This window comes from Rhinoraja longicauda, chromosome 5, assembly GCF_053455715.1.
Source record: "Rhinoraja longicauda isolate Sanriku21f chromosome 5, sRhiLon1.1, whole genome shotgun sequence".
Classification (NCBI taxonomy): domain Eukaryota; kingdom Metazoa; phylum Chordata; class Chondrichthyes; order Rajiformes; family Arhynchobatidae; genus Rhinoraja; species Rhinoraja longicauda.
Genome location: NC_135957.1, coordinates 24,123,694 through 24,136,067, shown reverse-complemented (window position 1 = coordinate 24,136,067; position 12,374 = coordinate 24,123,694). Strand labels below are relative to the sequence as shown.

Genomic DNA, 12,374 nt, shown 5'->3' with positions numbered 1-12,374 from the left:
GGGGCAGGTCTCCTCTTCAGTCTCCATTCGCTCCCCAGATGCTGCCTGACTTGCTAAATTACGCCAACACTTAATGTAAGAAAATAACTGCAGATGCTGGTACAAATCGAAGGTATTTATTCACAAAATGCTGGAGTAACTCAGCAGGTCAGGCAGCATCTCGGGAGAGAAGGAATGGGTGACGTTTCGGGTCGAGACCCTTCTTCAGACTGATGTCAGGGGGGCAGGACAAAGGAAGGATATAGGTGGAGACAGGAAGATAGAGGGAGAACTGGGAAGTGGGGGGAGGGGAAGAGAGGGACAGAGGAACTATCTAAAGTTGGAGAAGTCAATGTTCATACCGCTGGGCTGCAGGCTGCCCAAGCGAAATATGAGGTGCTGTTCCTCCAATTTCCGGTGGGCCTCACTGTGGCACTGGAGGAGGCCCATGACAGAAAGGTCAGACTGGGAATGGGAGGGGGAGTTACTCAAGATTCCATAAACTACAATTCCTGTGTCTGCAATATAGCTCAAGATGGCTTTAATTCTTACCAAATTCATTGAAGTTCATCTCTGCAGAAATTAAACACATTATAGCACAGATTTCTTGGTAACTGAACAAGATGTCTGATTTGTAGGGCATTGTGTTCCCAAAGATTTTGTTGGATCTTACTCTTTTCCCTTGTGCTTTTCTCTGGGATCAAAGAGCATTCTTGTAAGTGAGCTGTCTGTCCCTGGAGTGTGTTTCAGCTGCCTGATATTTACTTAATTACAGTGAGCCTCAGGGTCAGACTTGATAATTGGATACTTCACATGCCATTACATCTTGTCCTTGCATCAGAAAATGCTAGAACAGACACTCCCGGGTATTGTTCAAGCCGCTAACTGCTATCAGCCATTAAATAGCATAATACAGGGAAATGGTGTCACCTATTGCCATTTGCTCTTTCTGAGCTGAGGCTTGTTGACCTACAGAAAGTTAGCCTATTAAACTTCTGAAATTCTTAGATTCATAGAATTGTTATTTATTAGGACGGCAAAGGAAGCCATAACGTGCATGTAGACTACCGGCAGAACAATCCTATTCCTCTTTTCCTGTATAATCCTGCAACTAATTATTTCTCTGACGTGCACATTGGTTCTTGAGCCACATCTGCACTGCAGGTAATTTATAGTAGTTTAGAGATACAGCGTGGAAACAGGCCCTTTGGCCCACCAAGTCTATGCCGACCATCGATCGCCCGTTCACACTACTTCACCATTCAATCATAGCTGATCTGTCTGTCCTTCTCAACCCCATTCTCCTGCCTTTGCATCCACTCCCTACACACCAGGAGCAATTTTTTACGGAGACCAATTAACCTACAAACTCGCATGTTTTCGGGATGTGGGAGGAAACCCAGATGGTTGCAGGGACAATGTGCAAATTCCACACAGATGTCACCTGAGGTGAGGATCAAACCTGGGTCTCTGGCACTGTGAGGCACAGCTCTTCCAGCTTTGCTACTCACCACTCTAGTAGTAGAAAATGTTTGAAACACTCAGCAGGTGAGGCAATACGGAAAAAGGTCCTCTTTCAATGCCGTATGACTCATTATGCTGCTTTTGCAACCATGTATCCAAGCCAGTTTATTTTGTAAAGCAAACATGTAGTATAACTGTGTAAGAAGGAACTGCAGATGCTGGTTTACACCAAAGATAGACACAAAAAGGTGGTGTAACTCAGCGGGTCAGGCAGCATCTCTGGAGAAAAGGAATAGGTGTTGTTTTGGGTCAGACATCATTATAACTGCAGTCATTCAGTCAGTCATTTTGGTTGGGGTGAAATTTGGAAATTGATTTGGTTGGATACTTTGCAGAATTGCAGGATGACTGTTCGTTTATTATCCTGGGTTGGAACAGTCTACATTCTGCCAGTTTACTTTTATTTTATTTGTGTTTGGTTGCATGAAAGGATATCAGCACTCCTCCAATTATCACAATTCTCTCCTCTACAGATGCTGCCTGACCCGCTGAGTTCGTCCAGCATTTTGGTTTTTGGTCTTGATTTTAATCACTCTTCTACTGCTGGAATTGCCTTCAACTAAACTCTGGAATTCCCTCCCTAAACATTTCTCCCTCTTGCCCCAGCATTAAGATTCTACTTTAAACCGATGTCTTTAACCGAGCATTTGGTCAGCTGCTCATGAGATGGTGCCACGTTTTATGTGGCAGCACTTTTGTGAGGCACTTTTGTTTGTCACTACTTTTTAAATTCTTTACTACGTCAAAGATGCTATTTAATTAAGCGTTTGTTGATTCGAAGACCAGAGGTCCATGTCTAAATGTGAATTATTCTGCATGGATTATTGTGAAAGTAATAGATATAGGAATTTATTAGAAGAGTTGTTTACATTTGAGAGTCAATAGTGTTTGGATCATCATAAAACATAGGAGCATATTTTGGCCATTTGGCCCATCGAATCCGTTCTGCCATTCAATCGTGGCTGATCTATTTTCCCCTCTCAAACCCATTCACCTGCCTTCTCCCTGTAACCTTTAATTATCATATGTACAAAATAACGGAACAGTGAAATTAATACTTGCAACAGAATAACAGGCTTTTTACAAGCCTGTTATTCTGTCGCAAGTGTTAATTTCACTAGACATAGATAACATGATAAACCAAAAATGTCAATAAACGAGATCCCCAACATTTTTGCAAAAAGCTTGAGGTCCTTAGTGCAACCAAGACAATTCGTAGTTTAGTTGGTGTTTGTAGTGTTCAAGAGCTTGTCTGTTATTGGGATGAAGCTATTTTTGAATTTGGTGGTCCATTGGGCTTAACCAAAACTTGAGGTATGATTAATTTTATACAGGGAGGAGGAGGGGGGGGGGGGGGGGGAGGAGAGTGAGATCAAAATAACAATGGTGTGTATAGATGCTAATGTGAAATCAAATTCTGATTCTTGTTCTGATTCTTGTTCAGATAATTTGGGGCCCGTGAACCAGAACCCGTGCTACACTGGTACCCATGGATGTGACACCAATGCAGCATGCCGCCCTGGACAGGGAAATCACTTCACTTGTGAATGTTCTGCTGGCTTCCACGGGGACGGCCAGACGTGCTATGGTAAGACAGTGACCGGCAATGGGTGACTTCCAGTTCCTTTCAGATTTTAGTTTCAGCTGTTCTCTGAGGCAGTGTAGAACCCAAATTAAACCCTTGCTGGTGATGATGTGTGAAGGATTGCTCAATGGTGTTGGATGTTTTGCATTGAACTCCATTGAAATGGCATAGGAGCCTTCCAATCTACGCCTCACTGTATCAGCATATCCTTTTCTTTTCTCCCTGATGTTTATCCAGCATCCCCTGAAATGCAGCCAAGCTATTTGCTATGGTTGATCCATGCAGCATGTTCCCTGGTCTCTCTGTTCTCTAAGCACAACGGTGTCGATTTCTCCGTTAAGGCAACCGAACGCAGCCAATGGCATCGATGGGAAAGAGCCGACGTTTCTTCACTGTTGCATATTTACAGGCTTTCCAAATATTTGGCAGGGAATCTTGGTTGAGGCAGTCATGGGCAACCCTGTGCAATTACAATTGGAAAGATTAAAAACTGCAGATGTTGGAAATCTGAAATCTAGAAATACTCAACAGATCAGGCAGCATCCGTGGAAAGATAAAACGGTAAATGTTTCAACTTTATGTTTCAACTTCAGAATGGAGGTGGTGGGGGAGGCAGAGAGGAGAACAACCTGTTCAAAATGTTCTCTCCTGTGACATGCTGGCTCTCCAAAGTGGTGACCACATGTGACTCAGAGAATTTGGATTAGCAGTACAAGTAGCAGTAGATCAAGCAGCAGCATACTCGGCTTAGATGCCACTGTACAAGTCAGAGTTCTACATTCAAAGAAATTTGTCCCAAGGATTCCCAAATTGCAGAATAAGCACAAGCACAACAATAGGCAAGATTCCTTATTATCCAAAGAACAAAGAAGGCAGAGCAAAAGGGTGATATATCCATTGGAAAGGTTAAAATGGCAGGAATTGTTTCTCCACGAAAGAGGTGTGCTGCTGGGGTGCGGCAAGGAACAGTTGAAATAATTTAAATGAAAATCTGATTCCCACTTGTTTTGCGGTTAACCAAGAATTTATGAAGTCAATCAGATTCACGTTTTAGACTGTATCCAGAATTGAACCCTAATCAACTGTCTTTCCTGATCAAGAGGATGGCCCGTTCTATTGAGTCTGCATTTCTAAGCGTATTTACATACATTGAGAAGAATTTCACTGTGCCTTGTCACATGTGACAATAAAGTATTCCATTCCATTCCATTTTACAGCATGTTTGCTATTGGAAAATGTCCTTGGGCAATTCTGGATATTTCAGATTTTAATTGCTGTATCATTGACAGCCTGTCTTAACTGCCTGGCCTCAAATCTGTGGAATTCCCTGCTATTCCTCTTGACCCTCTCCTCTGCTTTTTGGAAGTTTCTTTTAAGCTTCTTCATGAACAAAGTATTTGTTCGCCCATCCTAACACCTCCTCGTTTGTGTTATTGTTTTGTGATCTTGCAGACGTTGATGAATGCAGAGACAACCCATCTATTTGTGGAAACTATGCCGTTTGCAACAATCAGCCGGGAACTTTCCGATGTGAATGCTTCACAGGTTATCAGTTTGCAGAAGATGGTCGAACCTGCATTGGTGAGTCCTGTCTCTTCTTTGCAATACTTTCTTTGTAATTACAACATTTTAAGATTTGATTCAGAAGGACTCTTGGGTTTATAAAGGACGCAACAGCAGTACTTTCTTCCTTGGATGTTTAATTGTAAATCAGGTGTGAGGAACTTAGAATAATACTATTCATGAAAGGTTATTCAACTCTTGTTTCCTGTACTGGCCTTAAAATAAACTATCACAATAAATTTGGGCGGCACGGTAGCGCAGCGGTAGAGTTGCTGCTTTACAGCGAATGCAGCGCCGGAGACTCAGGTTCGATCCTGACTACGGGTGCTGCACTGTAAGGAGTTTGTACGTTCTCCCCGTGACCTGCGTGGGTTTTCTCCGAGATCTTCGGTTTCCTCCCACACTCCAAAGACGTACAGGTATGTAGGTTAATTGGCTGGGTAAATGTAAAAATTGTCCCTAGTGGGTGTAGGATAGTGTTAATGTACGGGGATCACTGGGCGGCACGGACTTGGAGGGCCGAAAAGGCCTGTTTCCGGCTGTATGTATATGATATGATATGATGATAAATCCCTAGGATAATCTGGCACACTTGGGATGTTGGTGATGGATTAGCAATTTTTTTGTCTATTGTATGTTATTCTCTTTAATACCCCAACACATTTTTAATGTTTTAAAGTTATTCTGCAGTATTATAATAAATATCCCAGTGAACCAGGTAAGTTTAAGGGGAGTGCAGGAAACAGCGCAATGATGGGTATCAAGAGAGTGCACGAACCGGAGACAGGGAGCCCAACAAGTTGAAAGAGAGTGTAGCAAACATTCCGTGGTGAGCCACATGCCAACTCATCAGGGCTTCCGAACGATTGGATAACGGAGTATTGGAGTTTCACTGTGCACCATTCCCTTTCCCTCTCCCGATTCTTTCCCTTCAAATATTTATCAAATTCCTTTCTGGAAGATAATATGGAATCTGTTTCCAACATTCTTTAAGTCAGATCATAACCCAGCTTCATGGGTGGGCTGAACAGGGTAAATGCTGAGGGAGTATTACTGCTAAACGGAAAGTCCAGAAACAAAGGGATGTACTATTAAAACCCTCTATCCCACCAAAACCCCCATTAATTAGGTCTTGTTCCTATTCCCAGTACTGTTGTGGAATTGTACAGGTTTCAGACCCTTCAGCAGTATTGGGAAAGAGAGAAAATGTCACTTTTCAGTAGCACGGAAGGATGGGGAGAGATGAGTAGAATAAAGAGGATATCTCCCTCCTATCAGTGCCCCAAGGCAAGCTTGGGGAATAACACCTTATCTGCCCTCGAGAAATGTTGCATCCTTCAGGATCAGATAACAGATTCTCCAATTTTACGTAACTCACTCTTTCAATCTTTTATCAAACAGGACATTCCTGCCTGTCATTCTTTTGCCTCAGTTTTCCAATTTGTACGGAATGGTGTGTTGGGGTGTCCTGAAATTTCAGAGATGCTTAATCTGATCCCACTTCTACGCTCGGCTTTGCCATTTCAAAAATCCTTTCATTTGTCTACCTCTCATCCATCCACCTTTCCCACTACTGAAAACTAACTTTTCTTTTCTCTTATCTACTTCTAATGAAGGGTCCTGGACTTGAAACATTAACTTCTCTTTCCATAAGTGCTCTCTGACCTGCTGAGTGTTTCCAGTATTTTCTCTTTCTATTTCACCATTTACAAACTTTTGTGCAGGTTTCACTTATTTGCCATCTGAGAAATTAATCTTCAACGGTCTTCTGTAACATAAGGCTTTAGGAAACCAGGAAGACTCATCAACCTTCATTCCGTCCACTTGTCACCCATTCCTGTTCATTACATTTCAATTTATTATTTAAATCCTTTATTCCTTTTCTAACAATTAATTTATATTTAAGTCTTCCAAAATTAATTACCCTGATTTCATGTTTCAATGTGTTGACCTTTTTGTGAACAGTTGTTTGTATCTGACTTTTCTTCATTCCACATTCGGGAGTTGCCATTGGTGAGAACGCCCCTGACTCCAATTAGTAAAGTTAAGCCAAAACACACAGTGGGGTTTGCTGAGAGCTGTTCCGAAGAGCCTAGAGCAAGGGGTCGTGTTCATGGGAAAATGGTTTGCCTTTTATGGCTGAAATGAAGAAATATTCTTGAGTTGTAATCTTTGGAATTTGCTACCTTGAATGAAAGTGGATGCTCAGTAATTGAGTAACTTTAAAGCTTAAATGTTTTCATGGAGGCACCAGGGAAATTGTGAGATGTGGGAACTGGGCACGAAGGTGGATTTGAAGTGGAAGTTCAACCAAGCAACTGTAACAACCCATATTGCACTCTGCTCCTCTCTTCCGTGTCAACTGCCAATTAGTGTTATAGTCTTTGTCCCGCCCCATCCTCTGATATCAGTCTGAAGAAGGGTCTCGACCTGAAATGTCACTCATTCCTTCTCTCCAGTGTGCCTGTCCCGCTGAATTACTCCAGCATTTTGCGTCTACCTAGTAATTATAGGGTTTGTTAGGAAGCATTCATCACCGGCTACTGAGATGATTCCTGCGTCTGACAAGTGATGTGCCCTTTCTCGGTGCTTGGCTGCTGATTATTCTTTGATTAGATTCGTTTTGGGTTCAATCATCAAATCCTTTTTTTTCGGCAGCTTCAGAAAAGGTCTGCATAATGACTTTCCAAATCTTTGTCGGGAAGGACAGCCAGTCTTCTGGGCCCCTTGCAATGCCCTCAGTTTTGCTCAATGTCAAACCAGTCTTGAAAGTTGCATGTGGCGACTGAATGATGTGTACAAGTAATGGGCTCTGATTTTACACCTTATCTCCACTTGTGTGACTTGGAGGGTGCAGTGCAGGTTTCTTTTTCTTCACACTCCACTTCCTTGTGTAACAAGCACAACAATAAAACAATTTGATCTGCTGGGGAGAAGGTTTTATGACCAGTGACTTTGCCCACTACAATTATTTAGCCTTAGTAAAATAGGACCCTTCTTCAGACCCAAACCAAAACATCCTCTGTCCATTCGCCTCCACAGATGCTGCCTGGCCTGTTTAATTCCTCCAGCAGTTTGTTTTTCTGCTCAGGATTCCAGCCTCTGTAATCTCTTGTGTCTCAATTTTACTGCTGGATTTAATGTTTTGATGGTTTGATAGATTAAAATTAGAGATGGTTACCATGAAAAGATAGCAGGAGTAATTAGGCTGAATTGACCAGAGCAAAATATTTATTTATTTATGTTGTTTTCTACTTTCCTATTTCTCTTTGCCTCACCAACCAAGCCCCGTCTTCCCCAACAGCGATATTACATCCACACTTAATTCTGCTTCTACGCACAGTTCCCAGCCCTGACCACTGGAAACAATAATTTCTGGCATGCCAATTTAGGAAAGGGAACCCTTGCTTTTTGGCAAGTGTTCCTCAGCCTTTGAGACTGAGTAATGTACTCCACTTGTGTCTCCAAGTCAGATGAACCAACAGCACAGGCAGAGAATTGAACCATATGCAAACATCTTATCATCCAAACTGTCATTGCAGTACAATTGAAAAGGTTAACGGTCAGAGGGCCCTGTTCATATAGTAGAGGAATACTGTCTAAAATCACATTGCTTATATCATTTCCTGCTGGTTTTGGACTGATATATGTAAACTGGGGAGTTGGCTAAAATATTTAAGCAATAAAATTAATCTTGATTGTATGATAACACTGACAACTAAAATTGAACATTCAACGTTAAACTAATAAAACTGGGTATTAGTTGTTTGTATTAAGATAAAGTCACAATGTCCCATACAAAAGTGTCAACCTCTTAAATATTGAACTTTTCCAGAACCGTTCTCGCCCATGACCCTTGCCCCGGTCCCAATGATCCCCACCTTTTTCCTTGTGATCTATTAGGTAATCTATAGTGTGCAAGTACAAACGGAAAATTTCAAATTCTTTGTCTGGGGAATGCCTCTAATCTCTTAATTCCTTTTCCTTAAAGCAAATTTCTCATCCCATTCCCATTTATTTCATGTGTAGGAAGGAACTGCAGATGTTGGTTTAAACCGAAGATACTCATGAAAAGCTGGAGTAACTCAGCAGCACCTCTGGAGAAAAGTCATAAGTGATGTTTCGGGTCTAAAGAAGGGTCTTGACCTGAAATGTCACCAATTCCTTTTCTCCAGAGATAGAAACATAGAAACATAGAAAATAGGTGCAGGAGTAGGCCATTCGGCCCTTCGAGCCTGCACCGCCATTCAATATGATCATGGCTGATCCTCCAACTCAGTATCCCGTACCTGCCTTCTCTCCATACCCCCGATCCCTTTAGCCACAAGGGCCACATCTAACTCCCTCTTAAATATAGCCAATGAACTGGCCTCAACTACCTTCTGTGGCAGAGATGCTGCGTAACCCGCTGAGTTACTCCAGCTTTTTGTCTATCTCCCATTTATTTCATGCCCAGTGTACCAACATCAATTTAAATTGGGAACAAGACTTTCTAAACAATACTTGTAATGCAATAAATAATATTGATGGGTTAGGTTTTACTCGTCATTAGCAAGACTTTAAACAATCTTGTTTTTAAAATGTGCTGGTTAATGACTTGTTACAAACTATCTGTATCCTCAGTCACTTTCATAATGTGTCCCAAATGGATTACTATCTTGCTGAAAAGAAGTATACTCTGTTTTTTATTCATTTCAGTGAAGTAAAGTCATGATGCTGGAGTTTTACTGATCCTGAAATCTTGTCTTCTATCAGATCTTGAGTCCAACAGAGCTAGAGAAAACATGAAACTTGTCTCTAGCCTATCAGAGCTTGAGATTTGGGCAGCACAGTGGCGCAGCGGTTGAGTTGCTGCCTCACAGCGCTAGAGACCTGGCTTTGATCCTGACTATGGGTACTGTCTACATGGGGTTTGTCCATTCTCCCTGTGGCTGCATGGGTGCTCTGTTTTACTCCCATATTCCAAAGTTTGTAGGTGAATTGGCTTCTGTAAATTGTCCCTACTGTGTAGGATAGAAGGGTGATTAGTGGTCAGTGTGGACTCGATGGGCCGAAGGGCCTGTTTCCATGCTGTATCTCTAACAAGACTAAAAGACCCAAAGCAATTCAGGTCCCATTGTTGATGTCCATATTTCTGGCCATAAGTTTAGGAATCCCTTTCCTAAAACCACTATATCCACCTCCTTTAATGTACTCCTTAAAATCTATCCCATCGGGTCTGAAATATGTTTTGTTTCCACATCAGAATGCTCCTTCTCCTTAGAATTTACCATTGTGTTAGAAATGTTGATAAAATATGACGAATGGTCAATAAAGTGTGAATAATCTTCATGTGTTTTTAAACTTGTAGCTGTTCACCGTCCTGAGAATCCCTGCCAGACTGGAACTCACCACTGTGATTCACCTGATCGTGCACGTTGCATTTTCGTCGGAGGATCGGACTACATGTGTGTCTGTTTACCAGGGTTCTCCGGGGATGGAAGATCTTGTGACGGTATGTAATATCCTACTTTTAGTGAAGCACCTGGCGTATTTTTCTGGAATATATATACATGGACCACAGGGACCACCGATAATATACTCTGTTGGTCTGGAAATTTATGGCAGTCCAGAATTTTTTGGACATCTACAGCAGATCGTGCTGTTACAAGCTCATTTAGGGGAGATCAAAACCAATCTGCTCACAACTAAGGAAATAGCGCATTGTTGTGTAGAGAAGCTTTGTTTCAGTACTTTAATTGATGAGGACCTGTGCGTAGACTTGGCCATATTCCTTCCAGCAAAGACGTACAGGTATGTAGGTTAATTGGCTGGGAAAATGTTAAAAAATTGTCCCTAGTGTGTGTAGGATAGTGTTAGTGTGTGCGGGGATCGCTGGGCGGCACAGACCCGGTGGGCCGAAGGGCCTGTTTCCGCGCTGTATTTCTAAATCTAAAAAAGAATCGAAATCAAAGGAGAGGAAGTAGGTTATCCAATTTAAAAATGGAGAGATTAGAAATGATAGGTTGTGGGAAACAGTTCCTTTTATGAGGGAGTCTAGAATAAGGTAGCTGTGCTTCCAATATCAGGAGGCTCTTCGTCACACAGTTTAGTTTAGATTATTGTCACGTGTACTGAGGTACAGTGAAAAGCCTTTGTGTGTTAACCAGTCAGCAGCAAGACAGTACATGATTACAATGGATCCATTCAATGTGTACAGATACACGATAAAGAGAATAACGTGAATAGCTTTTAGTGGTGGTTTAACGTTTAGTAATAACCGGGCGGTGGAACTGTGAAACACTGTCCCCCAGATAACTAGCGAAGCTTTGGAGGTGGCAGAGATTTGCTGTTGTCAATTATAACGTCCAAACTGATACTGATGGATTTTGTTTGGGCTGGGTTTTGGGGCGGGAAGTGGATGCATGGCATTAAAATCCAAATTAGCAGTGATACAGTCAAAAGGCCGAATGCACTGGATGTGTTTGAATGGCCATGTTGTGCCCATATTAAACAAACATATTTTCCTTCTCAAGATGTCGATGAGTGCCAGCCAAGTCGATGTCATCCATACGCTCAGTGCTTTAACATTCCTGGATCTTTCAGTTGCCGGTGTGCCCCTGGTTATCAAGGCGATGGGTTCCAGTGTACACCCATAGGTAAGAGCCTCATCCTCCCTGTATTAACCGTAACATTATCACCATGTAGTTCAGTGCTTCAAGTTTCTGAAGTTGATCACTAAATCCAAAACCTGATAAATTCTATTCCATTTACGAACATATCTACGTTTTTTGAAGAATTTTGATTCCGCACAAACTATAACCTGAAGGAAATAGTGCATTGTTGTGCAGAGAAGCTTTGTTTCAGTACTTTAATTGATAAGGACCTGTGCATAGACTTGGCCATATTCCTTTCAGCAAAGGAGAGGAAGAAGGTTATCCAATTTAGAAACTTGGAGAGATTAGAAATGATAGGTTGTGGGAAACAACTGAAATGTCGTCTGTTCATTCTCTCTCCAGATGCTGCGTGATTCGCTGAGTTCCTCGAATATTTTGTATTTTAATCTGAGTTTTATTTATTCAGCCAACACTCTCACGGATTTCAGTTCATTCTCAATTATCTATTCATTTTTAAAGCTCATCTCCTTTCACGCAGTAAGGAGACATACATGGTTTGTGTGTGCCTTTTAAAAAAAAGGTTTCGGTTACTGAAATTGTGTTCAAATGAAAAGCCTTAGTGTTGAAAATGGAAGCCTGCCATACTTCAGCGGCCTGGCACTAAGCTCTAGAGAGGTGATGTGATTTTCATCGTGAGGTAGCTATTTTATGAAAGAGATTTGTTCCAACTCTTGGCTGAATTTGCACCTCTTTGCACAGCATTCTCCTGCGATAACTTGCCAAATGTGGCAGTCGCCGAACCTGGACTCCTCAGCAGGAACATGGACACAGCTCGTGCACACAGGTTACCCTAACCACCATGCCTGCCTGAGCTCTTTGAAGCAGTCTCCAGATTAGAAATGTTTTGCCAGAGCCTGGCATTTTTTTTTCTTTTCAATTATTTATCTGATTTTTCTTTGCAAGTTAGTTCCCAATTGACTTCAGCCAATAATAATAACTCATTGTCTCCTCGTATTGCCTCATGAACTTCAGTCAGTTTCCTTAAATATGTTTCCGCTGGTTATGCAATGAACCAATGGAACAGTTTCTCTATTAAAAACCTCCTTAAAAGGATGTAGATGTTTGCA

General features: G+C 41.8%; 1 protein-coding gene across 1 annotated transcript in view; it reads left to right on the top strand.

The window, feature by feature from the left end:
- nid1a (nidogen 1a) overlaps positions 1 to 12,374 on the top strand; it is a 96,138-nt gene that overhangs the window by 53,119 nt on the left and 30,645 nt on the right. The window contains exons 9-12 of the mRNA XM_078399125.1: positions 2,948 to 3,091; positions 4,541 to 4,669; positions 10,002 to 10,145; positions 11,167 to 11,289. Of these exons, the coding sequence (XP_078255251.1) occupies positions 2,948 to 3,091; positions 4,541 to 4,669; positions 10,002 to 10,145; positions 11,167 to 11,289 (540 nt within the window). The remainder of the gene's footprint in view (positions 1 to 2,947; positions 3,092 to 4,540; positions 4,670 to 10,001; positions 10,146 to 11,166; positions 11,290 to 12,374) is intronic.